This window comes from Chrysemys picta, chromosome 9, assembly GCF_011386835.1.
Source record: "Chrysemys picta bellii isolate R12L10 chromosome 9, ASM1138683v2, whole genome shotgun sequence".
Taxonomy (NCBI): Eukaryota; Metazoa; Chordata; order Testudines; family Emydidae; genus Chrysemys; species Chrysemys picta.
The window spans coordinates 1,455,198-1,479,085 of record NC_088799.1 but is presented as its reverse complement, the minus strand read 5'-3'; the positions used below and the strand labels follow the sequence as shown (position 1 = coordinate 1,479,085).

General features: G+C 60.6%; 2 protein-coding genes across 5 annotated transcripts; both read right to left on the bottom strand.

The window, feature by feature from the left end:
• Positions 1-353: 353 nt before the first annotated feature.
• CPN2 (carboxypeptidase N subunit 2) lies at positions 354-3,987 on the bottom strand. Of its 2 annotated transcripts, none has more exons than XM_024111354.3 (2): positions 3,778-3,987; positions 354-2,050 (listed from the first exon to the last, which is right to left on the bottom strand). In XM_024111354.3, the coding sequence occupies exon 2, from the start codon at positions 2,047-2,049 to the stop codon at positions 409-411; it is 1,641 nt and encodes a 546-aa protein (XP_023967122.2). In that variant the 5' UTR covers position 2,050; positions 3,778-3,987; the 3' UTR covers positions 354-408. The 2 variants fall into 2 exon arrangements, with proteins under 2 accessions (XP_023967122.2, XP_005310060.2); XM_005310003.4 differs by having other exon boundaries at positions 354-2,055; positions 3,778-3,985.
• Positions 3,988-8,056: 4,069 nt separating this feature from the next.
• Positions 8,057-23,531, bottom strand: LRRC15 (leucine rich repeat containing 15). 3 transcript variants are annotated; one of them, XM_042843855.2, is made up of 2 exons: positions 23,051-23,531; positions 8,057-11,298 (listed from the first exon to the last, which is right to left on the bottom strand). In XM_042843855.2, the coding sequence occupies exon 2, from the start codon at positions 11,291-11,293 to the stop codon at positions 9,512-9,514; it is 1,782 nt and encodes a 593-aa protein (XP_042699789.2). In that variant the 5' UTR covers positions 11,294-11,298; positions 23,051-23,531; the 3' UTR covers positions 8,057-9,511. The 3 variants fall into 3 exon arrangements, with proteins under 3 accessions (XP_042699789.2, XP_008173032.2, XP_008173033.2); XM_008174810.4 differs by lacking the exon at positions 23,051-23,531 and adding an exon at positions 17,738-18,243; XM_008174811.4 differs by lacking the exon at positions 23,051-23,531 and adding an exon at positions 17,561-17,706.
• Positions 23,532-23,888: the final 357 nt, after the last annotated feature.

Below are 23,888 nucleotides of genomic sequence, written 5' to 3'. Positions count from 1 at the left end.
CTTTGGGCCTGGCTATGCAATAACTCACTCCCAACTGACACCCGCGGAAGTGAGGTCAGAATCAGGCCCCTCCTGCTGGTATGTCTGAGGGACACCCTGGATAGCTGCAGCCCTGCATGTCTTTATCTTGGTGACCGCCAGGACGGGGGATGCAGCGTCACCCTGGGAGCAGCTGCACGTTCTTTACTGTGGGAAACTTTGAACTAGGAATAGCATTTAATGAAACCCGAGCTACAGCCAATACACAGAGATGCCCGTAAACCCGTACCAACGCCTGGCTCTCAGACAGCGCCTCGGGGACAATAAACGCACAGCACAGGGGAGAATTGAGATGAACAATAACAACCCATCACTCTGGTTGTGACGTTTAATGGCACCAGCCCATTGGGGAGAGCTCCGGCCTGGGGCTCAGAATGGGGGGGGGTGAGAAACAGCCTCTTCCTCCCTTGCTGCCCCTCCTGGCTCTGCACGGATGGTGACCCGGACCCTCACTGTGCCACAGCTGGAATTCAAGACCCAGTTGCTATCATAGGCCAGACCCTGGCCAGTCGAGTCCCCTTGTGGAGGGAGATTGACAGTTAACCGGTGGCATGCGGCTGTGTCACAGGCGAGCTGCACGGTGCCTTCGGGGTCACTGTAGGTGCACGGGGCCCGGGCTGGCTCTGCCTCTCCCGGGGACAAGGAGGAGTCTGCCGGGCCCGGAGCAGCCAGACACACCAGTTGCTCTTGAGGTAAAGCTGGGAGCGCCCATCCCTTTAAGCGGTCAGGGCTTGCGCAGAAGGTCTGAGAGTTCAGGGGCGCAGACCAGTTCCGGATCCAGCCGGCGAGAGAGGCCAGCCGGCAGTCGCACACCCAGGGGTTGTCCTTCAGGGCCACGCCAAGCAGGAAGTCATTGGAGTCAAAGATCCCCTCGGGCAGCACCTGCAGGCGGTTCCCGGCCAGATCCAGCACCTCTAGGCTGAGGAGGTTGTGGAAGGTGTCCCCTGCCAGGGTGGTGAAGTTGTTGTGGTCCAGCTGCAGCGTGGTGAGGCTGGAGAGGTCTCTGAAGACCCCCGCGGGCAGGTGACTGAGCTGGTTGTGCGAGAGCACGATGGTCTGCACCTGGGACAGGTTGCTGAAGATCCCCTCAGGGATGGTCTCAAGCCGGTTGGAGGCGGCGAAGAGCTGGCCCAGCTTGGGCGTGCCCCAGAGCAGGCCGGCGGGGAGTGCAGAGAGGCGGTTGCCCTCCAGGTTTAGGACGTCCAGGTTCGGCAGGCAGGAGAAGGTGCAGGGACGCAGGCTGGTGAGGGCGTTGTGCTGGAGCTCCAGTCTCCGCAGGCGGGAGAGCCCAGAAAAGGCTCCCAGGGGCAGTTCCGCCAGCGCGTTCCTATCCAGGGAGAGCTCTTCGAGGCTCCTCAGGGGCTGGAAGATGCCGAGCGGGAGGCGGGTGAGGCCGACGTCGCTCAGCTTCAGCACTTGGAGCAGGGCGAGCGGGTCGAACAGCTGGCCGGGCACCTGGGCCATGGGGTTGTGAGACAGGTCGAGCACCCTCAGCCCCCTCAGCAGGGAAAAGACCTTGGGGGGCAGGGTCTCTATCTCGTTCCCTTGCAAGTGAAGCGCTTCCAGGCTGGGCGTGCGGTTGAAGAGCTCTGGCTCCAGGCCTCGGAGGGCGCTGAAGGTGAGGACGAGATGGCGCAGCTCCAGCAGGCTGCCGAAGGCCTCGCTGCTCAGGGCTGACAAATTGCTGCCCGAGACCTCGAGCTCAGCGAGGCTGGGCTGCCCCCCAAAGGCGCCCGCTTGCAGGGCCAGGCTTGGGTTGTTAAGGAAAACCAGCCTGGTGAGGCTGCCGCAGTTGCTGAAGGCCCCGCTCTCGACAGCGGCGAGGGAGGTCTCCACGAAGAAGAGCTGAGTGGCATTGCCTGGCAGGCCCTCGGGGATGCCCCGGATCTCCGCCCCGGAGCAGAACACCTTTGTTCCGTCGTAGCACTGGCAGGGGAGCGGGCAGGCCTGGGCAAACCTGCCCAGCAGCAGGCCCTGGAGACACAGCAGCAGGGGTCTGGGAAACGTCATCCTGCGCTAGAGAAAAACACACAGGTCAGTAGCCCCGGGCCCAGCCCCTTCCCAGATGGCCTGGAGAAGTCACAGAAAGCGGGAGCTGGCCAGAGGCTGCAGCATTTCCTTTAAGCAAAGGTTGCTCTGAGTGACAGCTGAGGTCGGCTGTTCTCAGCTCTGCCACGGTGGGGCAGGGCACGCTCCCAGGGATCGCCACAGGCTCCCCACGGTACAGCCATGAGCAATGCCTCACCCCCAAAAATCCCTGCCTCTGGGGATCTACTGGCTTCACCCCAAAAACTTCTCCCTGCAGCTCCGCAGGGAGCCTCCCCCCGACCTGGCAGCCACTGGGTGCCCAGCCCTGCATGTGGCCCCAAGTCGCGATCCTGCACACCCGCCCGCCCCCCACTGCAGGCAGCTCCCTCCAGCAGGGTCCCGAGTGCCTGAGAGGAGCGACAATGCAGACACCTCTCGTCCAGCCAAGCCAGGCCGCGGGCGTGATTCCGCCCTTTCCTCGCAGGAGGAATTTGCCCCTTCAAACGGCAGCATGTTTACTGCAAGGGACACGGAGGCACTTTCAGCCTGGATGGGGCCAGTGATTTCTGCTTCACATCAACAACATCCTGTGTCCTGAGAGTGCTCTGAAAAGACTCAGCGCGTCGGTGTGAGCAGAGAGAAACGCCTTGCTTCTGAGTAAACTAAACCACTGACCAGCTCCCCCAAAACAAAGGCACTTTCCATGAGGGGGAACAGCTTCTGGAACACCCAGCATCAGCCCTTCCTAAAAGTATTAGAATGCAACCAGCAACGCTTTTCAATTCCCCCTCAACTTTCACCAAGCTCACTCAAGAATGGGCCTAGCAAAGTGGGTAGAATATAAAAATCTGATGCTTATGGGGCACCTTTCATTCAGGAGGATCTCAAAACTTTTTACAAACTGCCTGCATGGTAAAGGGATCTCTCACCCACCCCTCTAAAGCAGCCACCACTGGGGGGAATGCAGCAGCTGCTTGACACAAGAACACCCCCCAAAGCTTTTAGGGGAAGAAGCGACCAGTAACTTCTCCTGTTGCTACCAAAGGGGAAATGAGAGGGATGCAGAATGTGACCGTTAGAGACAGAAATCCAGATGCAAACTGCAACCCCCGCTGCCCCCTCCCCTTCCCCTCCCCCCACACACACACTTTGGGGAAGCTTGAATCCAGTCCACACCCCAATTTCTCTGTTAAGGCCTTTTAAACAACTGCACAGCTCGGCCCCATGGACATTAAACCGCACAGCTCGGCCTCGTCTCTAGCTATTAGGAATTGGCCAGGAACTAGCACGAACACTGATGAGCTTGCAGAACGTTCCTCGGGATTAATAAACCACAAGGGTTTGAGGGTTTGGTTTTACATCTCATCCGAAAGGCATCCCTTCCAGCAGCACAGCCCCCAGCGCCAGGCTGGGCACACCGTCAGAGTTCAGACAATCACCATCTCCCGATCAGCCAGCACTGCTTCCTGCAGCCCTCAGGCCCCCGGCTAGCCTCACATCCAGCCCCCGGGCTTGCTTGGCGTGGGAGAGCAAAGATCTTGGCCAGCTGTGATATGGCCAGAGAGACACCCTGTTCCCCAGGCCCTGCCAGTGAGTCCTCGCTCAAAGGACCCCCTTCAAGGGCCAAGAAAAAACAGTTGCCTGAGCTAGCAGGGGTCGAGTTGTATTTAGTAAATCTGGGGGGTCGCTTGCGGGGAGACGGTCACATACCTGAGGAAGTTGTCTGATAAGGGCGGTTCTTGTATAGGTGTCACCAGCTGGCTGGATGCCCGGAGCTGCTACTGTACAAAACGTATTGTTTTCAGTTTCTTCTGTCACAGTCACATCCTACCCTAGCCATCAGGAACTGGCTTTCTAAAGCCAGACTAAGCCCCCGGCTGCGTTGGGTTGTTTAAGTGCCTCTTAGCGCCTGCTCTCTGCGGGGTGAGACCGGGCCGTGGAAGGTGGGAAGTGTCTCTTGCTGTAGAAGCAGAAAAAGAAAAACCAGATTCAGCACTTTGTCAGCTGAGTTAACGTGAAGCAACCGCTTCCTCTCAGCTGTGCTGGGCTCCATGTAATTTCTGCCCTGTGGTGAAACCCCCTGCCGCCACTTAACACGCATAACCGTTCAGTTCCCAGGTCTAACCAAACGCCCCAGAGGAGCAGCGTGGTGAGTCCCCGCTCGCTCACGTTGCTGTGAGTCAACCGGAGCACCACTGCCGTCGAGGGCACTACTCCAGCGCAACACTGGTGCGAGCAAAAGGGGATGAGATTCTCCATGGGGACTGGCACGGAGTTCTCGGACCCATTTCGAGACAGGCCTACCCCACAGCTAGCACATGGCACTGGGTCCCGGTGAGCTAGCAATGCCCAGGTCCTTCTCCCTGGCTCAGCCAAGCCCACGCACCTGTCTTGTCACACTAATCGCCTCCTCCACCGGTTTCAGGATGCTGTGGCAGATTCCCAGCTGGCGCCAGCGGCCAGGGGGTTACTCTGAGCTCAGCCGCCGGAGGGAGCTGCGTGTTCCGCACTCTTGGCTAAGGACCAGAAGAGAACTCCGAACTTAACGTTCGCACCAGGTTATTCGTACGTGCAGGCGAAGGCCCCAACCACTCTGGGAGTGACACGGCCACTCACCGCGCCAATAGGAGAGGGTGTGGCACCTACCGGGCAGGGCTGGAACCGAACGGGCACAGGGCACGTTCACGTGCTTGCAGGCGGCTTTGCACAGCCAAATGCGTGCCTCTGAATAAACCCTGAAGGGAAGGTGCTGTGGCAGGAATCACCGCGGGAGGCGGGCCATGCAGAGCTACAGGGCTCTTTACAGGCCTCCGTAGCTGGGCGTTCAGCCGCTCCCTGTCAGTCCCTAGCGCTCCCAGGGGTGCACATGGCTAGTCTTGTGTCAGGGCAAGCAAACCCAGGGGTGGGGTCCCTGCTTACGCTTAATAAAGACATTCCCCCTCTCTTACACCAGCTTTTCTCCCCAGAGAACTGTGCTGACCCCACTGTGTGAGTGAGGAGGAGGAGGTGGGGGGGGGAGCAAATCTGGCTTCCAATAGGCACCATCAGCACACGGTCTCCTCCAGCCAGTGCCCTCCTGCTGGCACAGAGCCAGGGCAGGACGGCCACTGGCAGCGTAGGGTTTGCTGTGGCACGAGGGGCAGGGCCTGCAAGCAGCCAGCGCAACCCCAAAGATGGCCAGGACAGCTGGGACGTGGCCTGATCCCCACCCTGCAGCCTCAGCCGGCAGAGCCCCTGGGGACGCTGGCTGAGCACAGGGCTGCCAGCAGCAATGGATGGGCTGGGCGGGACAGCGGTGGGCGTGCCCGTCTGCCAGGGGTGAAACCCGCTGGACACAGCAGGCCTTGCTGACCCTGGGGGGAGGCGGATCCAGCCTGGTGTCCGCTCTGCCACGGAACCCCATATCTGCCCCTCTGGGCTCGCTTTTCCCAGTCGGCTGCCTCGGACGTGGCCACACGGGATGCAGCTGCCCCACCGTCCCAGGGCCAATCGGGGCAGACACCACAGGGAGAGACCAGGGCCCAGCACTCCAGAGGAGACGCAGTTGAGTCACCGGACTGGATACAGTATTTCTGGACCTTAAAAGGATATCGAGCAAAGCATCACCTAACCCCTGGTGACGTGCTACCCCTGCCTGTCAGTGCACGCTGTCTGCACAGCTGGAGGGTAAAGACGGGTGCGTGTGTATGCTGGAAGTCTGTTCTTTACGTAGGTTTGGAGGCGGTGGATATGCCAGCCTGCCCTAGACAATGGAACGGTGTTTCATCTGCCTATGTCTCCCCCGTAAATTGAGCACAGAGACAATGGAAGGACATTTACATCTAAGGTAAACAGTGATTAAAACACCCGGAGAAACAAATTTACCAGCCCGGGAGGGACACAGCCTGGCGTTGGCACAAGCAGCAGGGGAGAAGCCGTTATCAAGGGCCTACCTCTCCAAGGCTAGGTCTACACTACCTGCCTGAATCGGCGGGTAGAAATCGACCTCTCGGGGATCGATTTATCGCGTCCCTTCGGGACGCGACAATCGATCCCCGAATCGACGCTCTTACTCCACCAGCGGAGGTGGGAGTAAGCGCCGTCGACAGGAAGCAGCAGAAGTCGATTTTGCCGCCGTCCTCACAGCGGGGTAAGTTGGCTGCGATACGTCGAATTCAGCTACGCTATTCACGTAGCTGAATTTGCATATCTTAAATCGACTCCCCCCTGTAGTGTAGATGTACCCCAAGAGTCACTGGGCTCTGAAAGGACGGAGAGGGAACCCCTCAGTCGCCATGGGGACAGCACCCTGGGAGTGGTGGATGCAGGGCCGGGAAATGCTGGTGGCCGGATGGCAGCTGCGGAGGGACGATTGTAGCTTGCTACAGACAGACACTGAAAGGCCTGTTTGATTTTGTTTGTAACCATTTGCCATTTCTATTATCTCTGTTTAATATCACATCAATCTCTGAGCTTTATTAATGAACATACTAGCTGTCCTCTCAGCCGTCTCCGTGCTGGTCTGGTGAAGTAACAAGTGAGTCCGCAGGGAGCCGAACGGGCTGGCGTGTGTACGGTCTCTCCGGAGACAGCAGCTGTGGGTCATTTCTGTGGGGCTCCTGGCAGAGAGACCGGACAGCTCGGGAACTGGGTTCACTGAGTGTTACCAGCCAGGCTTAGTCTGGCAGATTCCTGAGGTGGAGGGGCGGACAGACGAGCGTGGCAGGACGCTGACACACAGGCGAAGTCCCAGCAAAGCTCCCCCTTGCGGAGGCAGAGGTAACACAGCGGCTTATGGGTCTGGGTGCCCTAGCAGAGCGTCACACCTGTCCTGGGTGGAGGGCAGCGAGGGGAACCCTGACCCTTGTCCCCAGCTCCCTGCTAATGCTTTCCAGTTAGCCCACCCTCCCGGCCAGAATTTTAGCCATAATTAGGGTTTGAAACTAAAAGGGCGGGGGAGGGAATCTGGCTTTGAAACAAAAATCACTGCTCAGGCCAGGGGATGCCTGTTTGACAAATTGCAGCAGAGCGGGCCCCAGCCTGGGCAGCTATGCGCAGCGCACGACAGGGAGCGACCGTGTCACTCGGACAGCGGCAATAGACACGCAAAGATCACTGTGGTCAGTACGCTAGCCGGGGGGGGAAGTACGCAGCCCTGGAGAAGAGGACCAGCACCAGGAAGTGAGAGTTACATGGACGTGGGACAGAAGGATGAGGTGCTCCTAACGTTGCTGACCAGAGCAGGGTCAGCACCTTCAGCCCTGGCTGTGAACACGAGAGGAGCTCCAGCACCGTGGGCGGATGACAAGACAGGCGAAGGGCTTTGGTTTGAGGTCTGTGAAATAAAGAGGATGCGCTGGCAGCCCTCAGCCAGAGCACGAGGGGGAGAGACTGAGCCAGGCCCGGGCTGGGGAGAAGCCGTGCCAAGGAGTGGGTGGCGTGCTTGGCATGGAAAGGGAGCCCAGCTGACGGTGCTATGCCGTTGGCTGAAAGGTCGTGCCCAGCCCCACTCTGGGGCAGTGCCAGCCATCAGCCTGGGCGCTTTACCAGCATTGGGCAGATTTTCTTGCCACTCCCAATTCCGGCGGAGTAAACGCCCACTGCAGACACAGCGCATGTCAGAGCCTTCGGCCCGGAGGGGCAGAGTCTGGCCTCAGTGACTCGGGTGTAAATCCGGCGTGAGTGCAGTAAGGTCCATGGGGTTACCCTGGATTTACAGCCGGCGTCACCAGGGTCACGCTCTGGCCCTTGCTTTCTAAACACTGGGCCTGGAGGTTTTGTTTTACCAGTTTACACTGACCCCCCCCCCCCCCCCCCGCCAGCTCTCCCGAGTACATCAGAGGAGGCTCTGACCAAGAGCGCCAGGGAGCTGTTGGACCCGCTCAATCACCGTGTGCTTCGGGGGGTGGAGTAGATGCAGTTGCCTGAGGCCTCACGGCAAGCGGCTCTCAGAGGCCGGTGTCTGGAGGAGTGAGAGGAGATGTTAGTGACCAGACAGAGGGGAGTTTGGTTGGGTCAGTGATATTTTATTGCTGTAGCACTTAGGAACCCCAGCCCTGGGCCAGGACCCATTGTGCAAGGTGCTGTACAAACGCAGAGCAAACAGAGGGTCCCTGCCCCACAGGGCTCACACTCTAAGTATTGGCCAAGAGACAACAGGTGGATACAGACAGGTCAATGGGGAAGCACAAGGAGACGATGGGCGGGGGGGTCGGCTCAGGAGTGGGGAGATGGCTCTAACCGTGGTAGGTGAGGATTCCAGCCCATACTGGAAATGGGGGGATGGCAGCAGGGGGGGTGTCGTGCCCTAGTGATCGGGGGAGAGGCAGACACTGGGCACTACTGTGGGGGTCAGAGTTATGGGTGGTGAGAGGTGAAAAAACAGGAAGGTCCATGCTCCATAACGAACAGCATGCAGTGCGGGAGCACAGGGACCCCACCCCCGGTGACTGCACGGCAGACGCGCACTGATCCAGCCCAGACCTTGGGCCGCAGCGTTTCCGGGGCACCAGGCATTCGGATTTTGCCCGTTTTCTCCTGAGTTTCCATGCCGTATAATTGTTTGCCTGAATTGGGCTGATTGGTTCTGTGAGCGGCTCGCGGGTACGAAGCCTGATTCTACGGCCAGCTCTGTCCCAGGGCTGACGGGAGCGGGAGCTAGGGAGGGCCGGGACACCCCCACGGACACACACTGCCACGACACACCTGTGTCACAGCTGGGCATGAGCCGCAGAAGAGTCAGTGTGCGGCTCTGGGGACCCCGCGCCCAGCTGGCCTGGGAGCGGAGCCGTCACTGCCTGCCCTGTCCCGACAGCAGGGCCATGGCCATCGGATCCCTGCGCATGTGGTGCTGGGATGGGGGGAGCTCAGAGGCCCGGCAGAGCGTCAGACTGGCCCTGCTCCTCGCAGACCCCTGGCCCTTCCCCAGCAGAGCCCTGGACCCTCGCAGGCGACGGAGCTGGGACAGCGAGAGGGACGAAGGGCCAGGAACTGACTGGGCCAACTCCTCCTCACGCGCCCACGGCTCTGCCGCAGAGCTGCTGGGGGGAGCCAGCGTCTGGTGCCTCTGGCCTATGTCCAAGGCCCCAGGCTGACCCCACCACAGAGCGCATGGGGGGAGCTGTGCCACTCATGGGGTGGCAGGCCATGGAGAGCCCATGGGGGGGGCTACTTCCTGTGTGCCTAGGCTGGGCCCATGGGGGCACCCACAGGGGCCACGGTGATGCAGTGGGGACAACAGGCCTCAGGCTCTGCCTACAGGGCAGGGTGAGGAGGTTTGGGTCAGTCTGTGAGGAAGGCAATTTAGCACCAGTCACTATAGTCGATGTAAGGCCTGCTGGTAGCGTATGGACTGAAATCCTCCCCCTCTCCCAGCCCCACGCCCACTTGCCGTGCCCTGAGGGGGTGGGACACGGGGGGCTCTGCAGTGCCAACGCAATCCGCACAGAGCTTCACGCTGTCCAGTCTATGCTTTGTTCTGCCCCTTCCTTTGCATCAGGACCACCTGGCTCCTCTTCCTGCAGCTGTAGGCTACCAGCCCCACCAGTGTGCAGAGCACAGCCAGGCAGCCCAGCGTGATGACAGCGACCACCACCCCGCTCTGAGTGCGAGTCAGGCCCCACAGCCCCCTCTGGGTGACGCCAGGGACGGCCGGTGGCGTGGTCAGGGACCCACTTTCCGTCCCTGCGCTTGGCTGGTTGGCCAGCGAGGGGCTGAAGGGTGTTGGTGGAACTTTCTCCTGAGCCTGGTCGGACGGATGGGCGTAGGGTGACGTTTCTGGGTGACCGAAGGAGGTGGGGTTTGGCCGGTATGACGGGGCCCCAGAAGGGGTCTCCGGGGAGGAGTGCCCCCCATCAAACGATACAACTGGGGCACCCCTCACGAGGAGCGGCAGGGTGCATACGGGCAGGCTGTCCCCCACCTTCAGTTGATTGACTCGGAGCCAGTTCTTCAGCGCCAGGATGCTGGCGTCACAGCGCCAGGGGTTGTCGTGCAGCCTCACGTGGCGCAGCTGGGCCAGGGGCTCGAGGAGGCCTGCGGGGAGGTTCTCCAGGGAGTTGTTCTGCAGTTGCAGGCTCAGCAGCCCAGGGGCGTTCCGGAACAGGTCCCCCGGCAGGGCACGCAGCAGGTTGTTCTGCAGGGAGATGTTCTGCAGCTTGGGCAGGCCCTGCAAGAGCGCTCCGTCCAAGGTGCGCAGAGCGTTGGTGTGCAGAGACAGCTCCAGGAGCTCACTTAGGCCCTGGAAGGCAAAGGTGGAGATGGTGCGGATCTGGTTTCTGCTCAGAACCAGCAGCTGCAGCTGGGTGAGGTTGCTGAAGACGAAGTCTGGCAGGGTGGTGAGCTGGTTATCATAGAGCCACAGCTCGCTCAGCTTGGGCATGGGCCCAAAGGCCCCAGGGGCGATGCTTCGCACCTCGTTCCCATGGAGCGTCAGCTTGGAGAGCTCGGGCAGGTGCAGGAAGACCCCCTGGGGCAGAGCTGCTATCAGGTTGTTGGACAGGAAGAGCTTCTGCAATTGGCCGTTGTGCGCGAAGAGCCCGGCCGACAGGCGCCCGATCTGGTTCTGGTGCAGCCCCAGCTCCTGCAGCTCCCGGAGCCTGTCGAAGGCGCCCGCGGGGATCTCACGGAGCTGGTTCTCGTACAGCCTGAGCACCTGCAGCCTCGGCAGCCTCCGCAAGGCCTTGGCCGGGAGGGCGGCGATGCTGTTCTTGGCCAGGTTCAGCTTGGTGAGGCTGGGCAGCCGGTCGAACACCCCCTCCGGGAGGGAATGCAGGTTGTTCCCGTGCAGCTGCAGCTCTTTGAGGTTGCTGAGCTGGGCAAAGTGGGAGGGCTGAATGTGCAGGATCTGGTTGCCCGACAGCAGCAGCGACTCGAGTTTCCCCAAGGTTTGGAAGAGCTCCACGGGCAGTTCTTGCAGCTTATTGCTGGACAGGCTGAGGTAGCGCAGGGCAGCCAGGCCCTGGAAGGCTCTGGGGCTGATCCGAGACAGGTCGTTCTTCTCAATTCTCAGCGCAATCAGCGTGGAGACGTTGCCGAAGGGAGCGTCCCCCAGCTCAGCGATGCGGGTGTTGATTATCTGCAGGCTCATGGCGTTGGCGGGGATGGGGCTGGGAAGCTGCGCAATCTCTGTTCCTGAGCACACCACTTGGGCCGATTTGGAGCACTGACATTCCTCAGGACACTGCCCAAGCGCCAAGCGAAGGACTTGAAACCCCACGAGCAGCGGGACCCAGCCTGTCAGCGCCATGGGGCCTGGAAGCAAAACAAACAGAGAGCATTCAACGGCCATGCTTTCCCATCAGCTGCACGAACGTCAGGCGGGCTGGAGACGCTAGGGCCATCAATCACCTCACCAGAGACCGGCTCTTACAGCACGAGGGCTGCAGCAGCTTCTTACCGTACAATACACAGACCAGGCCCAGGAAACCCGAGACCAGCTGGGGAACCAGCGTTCACGCAGAGATGCCCTGCACTGGCTGGGTGAGATTAGAAGCCACCAGCATCTGGGTGACACACACAGAGCCCCCAGAGACACATTTATACTAGCAAGGAGTGAGAAGTCCCTAGCGGCTATAGAGCGCGTGGCCTCAGGGCTCTACAGACATGGGCCTTGTTACTCCCACTTTGCAGAGGGGGCCTGAGGGGTGGAGAGGGGATGTGACTGGCACAAGGGCCCAGCAGGTCTGTGGGAGCGCTGGGGTTAAAGCTCAGAGCCCCTGGTGCCCAGTCCTGGCTCTAACCACTAGAACACGCTACATCCTTTGTTAAAATCTTTGGGCTCCAGCTGCAGCCCCCACCTCCCCGTGTGCGCCGGGACGACAAGGCAGACGACATTGCGAGAGGGAGCTCTCCCACTACCGCTGTGGCTGGAACAGGGCCTTTGGGGCGAGGATGCTCCAGATTCCCCGTTCCCAGGGTAGCAACGCGCCGGGGGCCCCTCGCCTGCAGCGAGGGCCAGCCACACCCCTTCACACCTGGGTTCAGTGGGAGGATGCTAATAGACACATGGCAGCTGGCACATGGGAACAGATCATTAGCCCCTCTAGCCCTGGAGCTGCCCTGGCCAATGACCGATGCTTCCACAGGAAGTACAAAATCCACACGATGCACCTGGACTGAGCAGCGCTGTTCTGTGGGAGTTGTAGCACCCAGAGGCCTAGCTGGCTGGGAACGGGGCCAGAGAATCCTGGCTTGGCTCTATGGTACAGATTTTGTACACGTAACTAACTTCCCGAGCCAGCCCCTTTCCCTGGAGAAGATTCGGGCTGGAGGGCTTGACCACCCCACTGAGGCTGCACAGACCTCCCACCCAAGCGAGGGATGGGAACGGGATCTCGGAGCGTCAGCCTGGACAAACAAAGGGCAGACTGGAACAAACTGGGAGCAAAGCCAAGAGTGTCTCTCACGCAGCCCGGCACCCACCACAGCTCTTAGAATCATTCACAGACTTTTCGCAGCAAAAGTAAAAATTGCTCTGCTCTTGCGTAGCCCACAGGGGCTGCGAGCGTGGTTTCCTGTGCTCCAGCAGAGCCGCGTTCGTGAGCTGTTCCAGCTGGAACCAGCGTTGGAACGTCTCCAGAGCAGAGCCCAGTGGAAAACTCAAACCAGCAGTTCCTGGCATCCATTCAGGGTTTAGAAATTCAACCAAAACCCAGGGCAATTAGGTGAGCAAAGCTGCTAACAATAATACTGGGCTGTTATGCATCACCCTCCCTCTTCGAACTGCTAGTGGAGCTGAACTAATTACATCCACTGCACGTGCAAGAATAACAGGCGTTAATTGCACTGTCCCGCAGGTTCCCCACTGCAATGAGCCTACGGCTCCCTCTGCCACCACAGCATCTCTGTGGCACTTGCCGCTGGGGAGGAGCGGCGCTGGGCCTGCGTGCTTGATGGCAATAACCGGAGGTGGTCAGGCTGATGGCTGGAAACTCTGAGCCCTGGTGTTTGCAGGGCTGCCGAGCAGGCGTAGCTCCACCCTGAGCTGGGCTTTGGACAGTTTACGAGCCCCAGTAACTGCAGTGACTCCGGCCACTGCACATTCACTGCTCACTAGTCAGCCCCACTGGCTCACTGCGCAGGGTGCACGGACCCCAGGGGATCTTTCGCAGATGCATCGCAGCTCCGCCGCATGCCGGGACAGGCACCTCCAGGCGCCGGGCAGCCCTGGCCGGGGCGAGTTGTGACTCATGTTAAGTGCCAGGCTCTTTGGAACCATCGTGAACGGTCCCAGAAAGCAGCTCTTTGTTCAGGGGTAGCCCTTTGGGGAGACAAAGGAAACGCCTTGGGTGCAAGTTCTTTGGCTTGCCCTGTGGGCCGGGTGGCCGGTGGCCCTGGGCCGTGGGAGGGAGCCTGCTGACGGATTGCCAGGATGGTCTCCGGGCCAGGCCAGCGAAAGGCAAGAGGTACTGGCCCCCTGCCGACTCTGGGGCTGCCTCTTGGGGTCAGGAGCACAGGGGCCCTAGAGCCATTTTCAGAATGGGGCCTGGCTCGCAGGGCGACTACCCAGGAGCTGGGCCGTCCCCAGGGTCTGCAGCGTCCCCAAACCCGACTGACACGGCAGCAGCAGTGAGGGCCGCCAGAGGGAGTTCCCCGGGAAGGCCAGCATGGGCCTCGCTGGAGGGGAAACCTCAGTGCTGGCTGGACCGTGGTGTGGGGGGACGGCCTGGCTCCTTCCTGGGGGGCAGTGCGGAGATGGGGCTGTGGGGCCGTCCTGCCTGTGCAGGGTGGGTGGGGATGAAACACACAATGGGGGCACCTGGCTTCTGAGCCCACAAAGAGCAGGACATGCTCCTTCCCCCACCATATAGCACCCCCAGCGAGGGGCTGAGCAGTGAGCCCCAACTGGCAGACACGTGCCCTGAGCAGGAGGGCACAACCCCCCCCCCAATACACACACACGGGGTCCCAGCACGGGCTCAGCGGCTCCAGATAGTGGAGAGCTGCCGTTTCAGTTCTGTCTGTTCGAGATCTAGTGGCCAGCCCTGGAGTGCAGCTCAGATGGGAAAACCCTCCCAGATGCGGCTGGTTGTGGCCCGGGAGCCCATTCCCAAAGAGCCACACCCATGAGCGCCCAGCTGGCGTCTGGAGGGGGCGGGCCGGCCACGGCTCACCCAGGGCTGTGGTGCATTGAGACGCCCGCAGCTGGACAGCAGAGGCTGGCTGGCCTCTCCGAACCCACCTGGAGAGAGAGTCAAGTCAGCAAAGGCAGCTTCCTCCTGCCAAACCCAGCGGGCAGCTGTGCGGCCGGGCAGAGACGGAGCCTACGCTCAGCCCCTGCTCCTGGGGAGGGGGGGGCGCACTGAGCCCCGGGCAGACTGGTTTGTCGAAGGAAGGCCTGGCCCGATGGCATGGTGCCGGCGTATGGGCTGCCTCGGGATAGCGCGCGGGTGTGAGCAAATGGCGCCACTTTGCACTTCTCTAGCACGCCCGGGCCCCTGGCTCTTTACGTGGGTCCAGAGACCCTTGGCAAACCCTGCCCGGGGGGGAGGTGTCTGCGTAAGGCTCTCAGCAGCCCAGCCCACCATACCTTGGTGGGAGGGTGTGGGGGGAGACAGACGCCCTTTGGCGCCCAACCGTTCTCAGCCACGGGGGGCACTGCAGAGCCCCAGCATCCGTCCCCAGCCCCTAGCCTCCCACACTGGGCTCATGACCTCCACCTCCACTGGCCCCACCCGTCCCTGGACAGAGCCACGGCCCCCTGGCACCATCCCAGCCCCATCCAACCCCCACCCGTCACTGGACAGAGCCACGGCCCCCTGGCACCATCCAAGCCCCATCCAACCCCCACCCGTCCCTGGACAGAGCCACGGCCCCCTGGCACCATCACAGCCCCATCCAACCCCCACCCGTCCCTGGACAGAGCCACGGCCCCCTGGCACCATCACAGCCCCATCCAACCCCCACCCGTCCCTGGACAGAGCCACGGCCCCCTGGCACCATCAGAGCCCCATCCAACCCCCACCCGTCCCTGGACAGAGCCACGGCCCCCTGGCACCATCACAGCCCCATCCAACCCCCACCCGTCCCTGGACAGAGCCACGGCCCCCTGGCACCATCCCAGCCCCATCCAACCCCCACCCGTCCCTGGACAGAGCCACGGCCCCCTGGCACCATCAGAGCCCCATCCAACCCCCACCCGTCACTGGACAGAGCCACGGCCCCCTGGCACCATCACAGCCCCATCCAACCCCCACCCGTCCCTGGACAGAGCCACGGCCCCCTGGCACCATCACAGCCCCATCCAACCCCCACCCGTCCCTGGACAGAGCCACGGCCCCCTGGCACCATCACAGCCCCATCCAACCCCCACCCGTCCCTGGACAGAGCCACGGCCCCCTGGCACCATCACAGCCCCATCCAACCCCCACCCGTCCCTGGACAGAGCCACGGCCCCCTGGCACCATCAGAGCCCCATCCAACCCCCACCCGTCCCTGGACAGAGCCACGGCCCCCTGGCACCATCCCAGCCCCATCCAACCCCCACCCGTCCCTGGACAGAGCCACGGCCCCCTGGCACCATCCCAGCCCCATCCAACCCCCACCCGTCCCTGGACAGAGCCACGGCCCCCTGGCACCATCAGAGCCCCATCCAACCCCCACCCGTCCCTGGACAGAGCCACGGCCCCCTGGCACCATCACAGCCCCATCCAACCCCCACCCGTCCCTGGACAGAGCCACGGCCCCCTGGCACCATCACAGCCCCATCCAACCCCCACCCGTCCCTGGACAGAGCCACGGCCCCCTGGCACCATCACAGCCCCATCCAACCCCCACCCGTCCCTGGACAGAGCCACGGCCCCCTGGCACCATCACAGCCCCATCCAACCCCCACCCGTCCCTGGACAGAGCCACGGCCCCCTGGCACCATCACAGCCCCATCCAACCCCCACCCGTCCCTGGACAGAGCCACGGCCCCCTGGCACCATCACAGCCCCATCCAACCCCCACCCGTCCCTGGACAGAGCCACGGCCCCCTGGCACCATCACAGCCCCATCCAACCCCCACCCGTCACTGGACAGAGCCACGGCCCCCTGGCACCATCACAGCCCCATCCAACCCCACCCGTCCCTGGACAGAGCCACGGCCCCCTGGCACCATCACAGCCCCATCCAACCCCCACCCGTCCCTGGACAGAGCCACGGCCCCCTGGCACCATCACAGCCCCATCCAACCCCCACCCGTCCCTGGACAGAGCCACGGCCCCCTGGCACCATCACAGCCCCATCCAACCCCCACCCGTCCCTGGACAGAGCCACGGCCCCCTGGCACCATCACAGCCCCATCCAACCCCCACCCGTCCCTGGACAGAGCCACGGCCCCCTGGCACCATCACAGCCCCATCCAACCCCCACCCGTCCCTGGACAGAGCCACGGCCCCCTGGCACCATCACAGCCCCATCCAACCCCCACCCGTCCCTGGACAGAGCCACGGCCCCCTGGCACCATCCCAGCCCCATCCAACCCCCACCCGTCCCTGGACAGAGCCACGGCCCCCTGGCACCATCACAGCCCCATCCAACCCCCACCCGTCCCTGGACAGAGCCACGGCCCCCTGGCACCATCACAGCCCCATCCAACCCCCACCCGTCCCTGGACAGAGCCACGGCCCCCTGGCACCATCACAGCCCCATCCAACCCCCACCCGTCCCTGGACAGAGCCACGGCCCCCTGGCACCATCACAGCCCCATCCAACCCCCACCCGTCCCTGGACAGAGCCACGGCCCCCTGGCACCATCCCAGCCCCATCCAACCCCCACCCGTCCCTGGACAGAGCCACGGCCCCCTGGCACCATCACAGCCCCATCCAACCCCCACCCGTCCCTGGACAGAGCCACGGCCCCCTGGCACCATCACAGCCCCATCCAACCCCCTGGGTTCAGAATTCGACTTAGTGGCGCTGGTCCACACAGGGTAGAAATGGAAAGTCGCTGTTTGCTCCCCTCTCCTGCTGCCCCGGACTCGATTGCCAGCCCTTGGCTGCTTCCCAGGAGCTCTGACCCCTGACTCCAGTAACTCAAACTGACCCCCCCTTTACCTGCCTAAGTGCTGGGTGAGCGTCCCAGCCTGGAGCTGGGCGACTCGCTAACTGGACTCGCTGTATCGCTGCCAGGGAAAATATTTGCTTGCAAGAGGGAAAAAATCCCTAAAAAGCCATCACATTTTTTTGGTTTACAGATGGAAATAGTTTGCATCTGAGAACAATTTTGTTTACATCAAGCAGCTTATAAACTTAACTGAGCACTCTGCACATCAAACGGTCTCTTCATGTCACACCCTTTAAAGTGAACTTGAAAGATTCAACCACCAGTTAATTAAAACCAGCTGAAAACTATTCTATTCATTATATTCCTTTGTCTTGGTCAGGACACACACACACACACACACACACACACACACACACACACTTCCCCTTTAACAATCAACCCATCTGAAACTTTTACTTTACTTTTTCTTTTCACCCATTCTTTATGGATTATTATTTATCATGCTTTGAGTTTTACTCCTCTTACCTAAATATTTCTGCTCTCTCAAGAATTCTCTAGAATTGGTTTGCTGGATAAGAACAAACCCTCGGTGCTGCTAAGAGAACTCGAAGGCTGGACGAACACACGGCTGTCCCTCAGCCCTGTCCCCACACTGAGCCTGGAGCCAGCGCTCTCAACACAGTCAATGAAAAAGTAACTTACCAGCCCTGTGTCTTGCTGCTCAGCTCTTGCAGTGCCAGGGAGATGTTGAGCAGCAGAAAGCCCAGTGCTGCTGTGTGAGCGCAGTGCTATGTCCCCTCCCAGTATTTAAACTGTCTGAATCAATGAATCAGCAACAGGGCAGTGTCAGAGGCTAGAGAAATCATTGGAACAGAAAAACCTTGGGTCTATTTCTCCCCTGATGTTCCCAAACCGAAGGGAACGTTTGTCTGAAGAGCTGGAACGTAACCCGTTATTTGAATCCTTGTGAGTCCTGATGCTTTTGTCTGGAGGGGAGCAGCGAGCCCCGAGAGCTGGATGTCACAACAGCAGAGACGTCGCCTAGATCCCAGGTCCGCTCACGGGGGCAGAGCTCCCCCTCCCCAACGGATCACAGACAAGCCCCCAGTGAGAGACAGAACGACTCACACTCCTACATTGAGACTGACCATTTCTGTGCCTACAAACCTGGGACGAGGGGAGCGAGGCTGATGATCAGCAGAGTCTCCTGCTGCTTAGACAGCGCCTTTCCCCGCTGACCTCAGTTGCTGTACAGAGGGAGGGGGCTGCACTTCTCAGATGGGGACACTGAGGCACGAGGAAATTAAGTGTCATGCCCAAAGTCACACAGGGAGCCAGGGATACAGCAAGGAACAGAGCCCAGGGCTGCTGCCTCCCTGCCCCCTGCTGTAGCCCCCACTCAGCGCTGCCCCTCCCCACCGGCGGCTTTGACACAGCCTGTGCCCCACTGGGGGACAGCCCCAGGCCCCCATGACAGTGGGAGGAGAAACAGCTAGTCACTTACCAAGCATCAGCAGCGGCCAGGGCCGAGGGCGCGCTGCTTGTCCAGGCCAGCCCCCGGCAGCGGGGCCCCTCAGGCGGCTCCTGGGCGCCGGACCGTGAGCCAAGGCCTTTGGGAGCGACCCGCTCTGACCCACCAAAGCCAGGCAGTACGTGAGCCCTGGTCCAGCTCGCCCCACGGCCTGGCTCCATCACACTCTCCCCACGGCTCCATGGGCCTAGAACAACCCCCAGCAAACCCCTGCTCAGCTCTGCCTCCGGCCCCCGCAGCCGGGGTGAGTCCCCAGCACACACCTGGCCCCACAGCCTCTGGGGACTGCCCCCCGCCCCCTGTACCAGGAACAGCCCCTCTGCCTGGCCGGGCAGGGAGTGAGGGACAGAGCTCTGGCTGGCCCAGGGTGGGTCTGGAAGGGCAGGGCTATTTGGGGCTCCGTACAGTATGTGGCCCGGGCCTCAGGCCCCTCTTGGCTTTCGAGGAGCTGGCTAAGTGGCAGGTTTGGAGCTAACCACAAAGGGCAGGCTGCAGCCAGAGCCCCAGTCGGGGTCAAGGCCAGCGCGCTTGGCTGTGCTGCTTCACGTCCTGATGGAACCAGCAGCCCGGGGTGATCCCCGGGCCTGATCCCGCAAGCTCTCCCCGCGAGCCCACCGCCAGCTGGGCTCCGTACAGGGCACACGAGCGATGGGGTAGAAGGACGAGGTGCTTCCAGCTGGCACACGAAGGCAGCCGTAAAGCTTGTGCTTAGCCCGGCTCAGCACTGCATTGCCATCCGTGAGCGTAGCAGAGGCGCAGCCGCAGTAGGGTGGCCAAGCGTCCCGTTTTCGACTGGAACGCTCGGTCGAAGAGAGACCCTGGCAGCTCTGCTGACCGGGCTGTTAAAAGTCTGATCGGCAGCATAGCGGGGTTAAGGCAGGCTCCCTGCCTGCCCTGGCATCGCGCAGCTCCCCAGCAGCAGCCGGCATGTCTGGCCCCCAGTGCCAGCTCCACAGCTCCCATTGGCCAGGAAACATGGCCAATGGTAGCTGCAGAGGCGGTGCTTGCAGGTGCAGACACCATGCAGAGCCGCCTGGCCGCACCTCCGCCTAGGGACCGGACATGCCGGCCACTTCCAGGAGCGGCGTGGAGCCGGGGCAAGGAGGGAACCTGCCTTAGCCCCACTGCACCACCGACCGGGAGCCACCTGAGGTAAGCGCAGCCCAGCTGGGGCCCACACCCTGAATCCCCTGCCCCAGGTCAGAACCCCGCCCCGCACCCTAACTCCGTCCCGGAGCCCGCACCCCCTCCCACACCCCAATCCCCTGCCCCAGGTCAGAACCCCGTCCCACACCCTAACTCTGTCCCGGAGCCCGCACCCCCTCCCACACCGCAATCCCCTGCCCCAGGTCAGAACCCCGTCCCACACCCTAACTCCGTCCCGGAGCCCGCACCCCCTCCCACACCGCAATCCCCTGCCCCAGGTCAGAACCCCGTCCCGCACCCTAACTCCCTCCAGGAGCCCGCACCCCCTCCCACATCCCCTACCCCTACCCCAGCCCTGAGCTCCCTCCTGCACTCCAAACCTCTCATCCCCAGCCCTACCCCAGAGCCTGCACCCCCAGCCAGAGCCCTCACCCCCTCTCACATCCCTGCCCACTGCCTCAGCCCAGTGAAAGTGAGTGAGGGTGGGAGAAAGCAAGCGATGAACGGAGGGGGGCTGGAGTGAGTGGGGGCAGAGCTTCAGAGAGGGGGCGGGGCAGGAGTGAGGCCTCAGGGAAGTTGGCGACCATACGCCACGGCCTGGCAGTCAGGCCAACCCCACAATGCCATGACATCGCACTGCGATACGGGAACGCTCCACCAAGACGGACCTGTGTTAGCTCACGAGCAACGATGGCCCCTGCTCAGGCCTGCCCGCCTGGCCCCTTCTGCTGGCTGCATGAGGGGACTCGCTTCTTTTCCTCCACGTGGGGTGGCCACAACTGCTACTCCTGAGGCTGCATGTGGCCAGCTAGCTGTATTGTCCGCACGTAGCACGTGAGCTCCGCAGATAGACAACTAGACACTGCAAGATAAACAGGGGCAGGAGGGGGCGGAACGGGGGGGAGCCGCCGGAAGAGAAATGGGACCAAGGGAGGGATAGCTCAGTGGTTTGAGCATTGGCCTGCTAAACCCAGGGTTGTGAGTTCAGTTCTTGAGGGGGCCACTTAGGGATCTGGGGCAAAAATCAGTACTTGGTCCTGCTAGTGAAGGCAGGGGGCTGGACTCGATGACCCTTTGGGGTCCCTTCCAGTTCTATGAGATAGGTATATCTCCATAATTTAAATTTAGAAAAACAGAATGAGGGGAAAGAAGGAGACGAACTCGGCAGAAACTGGAAAGTACAAGAGAGACCAGAGAGTTTGTAGCCGGGGCTGGAAGATCGAGCGCGGGAGAACAGCAGTGCTAGAATCACGGCAGGAGACGTGGCACACGCAGTCACTGCACAACATACCGAGCTTTTTATTCACAGGCAACAGCTGGGCTTGGGGCAGAGCAAGGATGGGGGGACACAGACACACACGTGAGGGCACGGAGCCCCCGGCGCGCACACGTGTGCTCATGACAGCCACGCAATAAAGGAGTGTGCTTCTGCCGTCCTGCAATAAATCACATGCCTTCGTCCCTGCCCCATCGAATGCACAGAATTGCATGGGCTAGTGTCCTGAGCACAGGACTGGGGGCCTGGCGCTCTATCCCCCACTCTGGCCGCGGGCGAGTCCCCATCCCTCTCTGTGACTCAAGGGCTGATACTAACAATGTCTGGAGGAGGAGAGGCTCCAACGTGGGTTCTTTGGCAAAGGCATTTCCGAGGCTTTCGTGTTTTCCTGGCTTCTTCCTGTTTTCCATAATTGCAAGATGGGCTCTTGCAATTATCTGAGCCTCACACTCCCGCTCCGCCGACACAGGAAACACCTTGGAACAACAAACAGGCTTCGCTAGGCAGGGGTAAGCCATGAGCTTCCCCTCCACACCACGACGGCTCCCCCCATTCAGGAAAGTGACCGGACTGCTTTTCCCCTACCCAGGGCCAATGACACCTTGCAAAGGGAATGCGTCACAGAGCACAAGTACATTGTTTTTGGGCCATATGCCGCAGAGGGAGAGGCAGCTGCTTTCCCAGAGAACATGATTCCTGGAGCCAAACACTGCGCCTCTGTCCAGCCAAGGATTCACCCCCGGGTCACTGAGCTAGTAAAGGAGGATGGAGGATAGCGCTCTGCAGCCGGCTTGGCAGAGATCTATTGGGGAGCAACATCCCCCCTCAAGGCTGCCTGGAATCTTGGGGTCACTGGTCCCGTCACCCCTGACGGGGAGCAGCCCACGAGTCCCTGGCCCTGTCAGGCAGGGTGCTCAGGGGAATTGCAGACACATGCAGGCTACAGACTGTCCATGGCATCTCCTCCTGATGCCACGTCTGCACGACGTCGGGGAGAGGACCACTCCGTCTGTCCAGTCTGACCTGGGGGTGCCCCCAACCTCAGATCAAAGACAACTAAAGCCAGCCCACGACAGCAGGCTCATGGCCAGTGCTCTAGCCTCCGCGCCAGGCCAAACCCCAGCTCAGAGAGCATCGGCCTTTGAGAGGAGATGACGCCCACTTAGGACCCAGCCACAAAGTAGCACGCCAGTGATTGCTCACCCTGAGAACCGTGCCATGAGAGCTGGGTGATTCTGGGATGACACCAACTGAAACAAAGACTCTTGTTCAAAGCCTGCGCGCGGGTCCATTCCTGGGGCTTTGCTCAGGCAGAACTCGCTAGCTGTTTGGATGAGTTATGCTTAATTATACTTTCCAGGCTGAGACTCCCAAACTGCTTACGTGGGGCTGAAACGGAGCAGCCCTTACATTCTTCACCGGGCGTCTGCGTTTGTTCTGACGCCCAAACCCTTAAAAAAATGAGTTTCCTCTTAATTAAGGCCTGGGCTGATTCTGTGCGTACCCGGCCGCGTGAATGGAATCCAAGCCCTTTAGCTCATTGCCACGTGAATGAACATGTCTGAGTTTCCAATGCCATCCACCAGCGAATGATGTAGAGAAAGCTGTTTGCACACACGCACACGCGCACACACACACACACACACACACCCCCCAGAGAGGAAAATGCTTCCCTTCAGCAGCTATTCCCTTCTCTAGTATTCCATGTACATCTAAAGCCCCTTCCCCCATCCCCCGCCATGGATTCGGGGCTCCTTACACACAGACATTCTTGCACGAGGGTTTGCTGCAGTAGGAGTATAGTCGCCTTAGACCCTTTGAACAGAAGGAAGGGTCAGACCGACTGATGTAGAGTCACAGGGTTCGGCCACCCACCCACCTTTCGACACAGTAATACTCATCCTTTGTTGGGCCATGACCTGCTGGGTACTCCCTTGTGACGCAATGTTGGTTCTTGCCCCACAGAGCTGAGATCTGCCGCTTTAGACAAATGCCTGCAGGTGGAGGCGAGTCCTGAAAGGCAACACAATTTACCTGGGTTCTTCAGCCCTTGAGGCCTTACCTTTAAATCGAGGTTGGAGGTCAGTTTCTAAAAGATCTGCTCTGGCTCAACCAGAAGTTACGGGCTGGCGGCAGGAATCCTTGGCGGAGGGTCTCTCGTCTGTTCTGTGTCACTGTTTACACCACACGTATCACGGCAGTATCTGGACGCCTTTCAGTCGTGTGTTAATCCATGCAGCGAATCGCTGACACAGGCAGAAGTGTGTGCAGCCGGGGAGCGCTTGGAAGGAAGGTGGAGAGCTTGGGGTGGTCCTTGGTTCCTGGGACCAGCCCGAGGAAGATCTCTCTCCTGCACACAGACAAGTTTTGCCCGTGCTGTATAAAGCCCCAGTGGGCCAGAGGAGCAGCGCTGCTGACCAGTCTCCATCCCAGAACTTTAGTCGATCTTTGAAGTACCAAGGGCCTAGGACATTGGCCCCTCGAAGATGAGGGCTGAGACCAGGAACTTGATTCGCTCTTCTGTGTGAAGCTGGAGGAGAGAGTGGAGGACAGGTGTGATGTCAAATTACAAAGGATGAATATAAAAAAACAACACAAGTATGTAGGGACAAAATTAGAAAGGCCAAGGCACAAAATGAGATTAAACTAGTTAGGGACCATAAAGGGTAAGAGGAAAATATTTTACAAATACATGAGAAGCAAGAAGACAACCAAGGACAGGGTAAGCCCATTACTCAATAAGGGGGGGGGGAGACAATAACAGAAAACACAGCAATGTGCAAAGTGTTACATGCCTTTTTTGTTTCAGTTTTCACCAGAAAGGTTAGCAGTGATTGGACGACTAACTAGTGAACATCAGTGGAAACAGGGTGGGTTCTGAAGCTAAAACAGGGAAAGAA

Coding starts and splice junctions, on each gene's coding strand:
- CPN2 (XM_024111354.3), bottom strand. CDS start 2,049: ATGACGTTTCCCAGACCCCTGCTGCTGTGTCTCCAGGGCCTGCTGCTG.
- LRRC15 (XM_042843855.2), bottom strand. CDS start 11,293: ATGGCGCTGACAGGCTGGGTCCCGCTGCTCGTGGGGTTTCAAGTCCTT.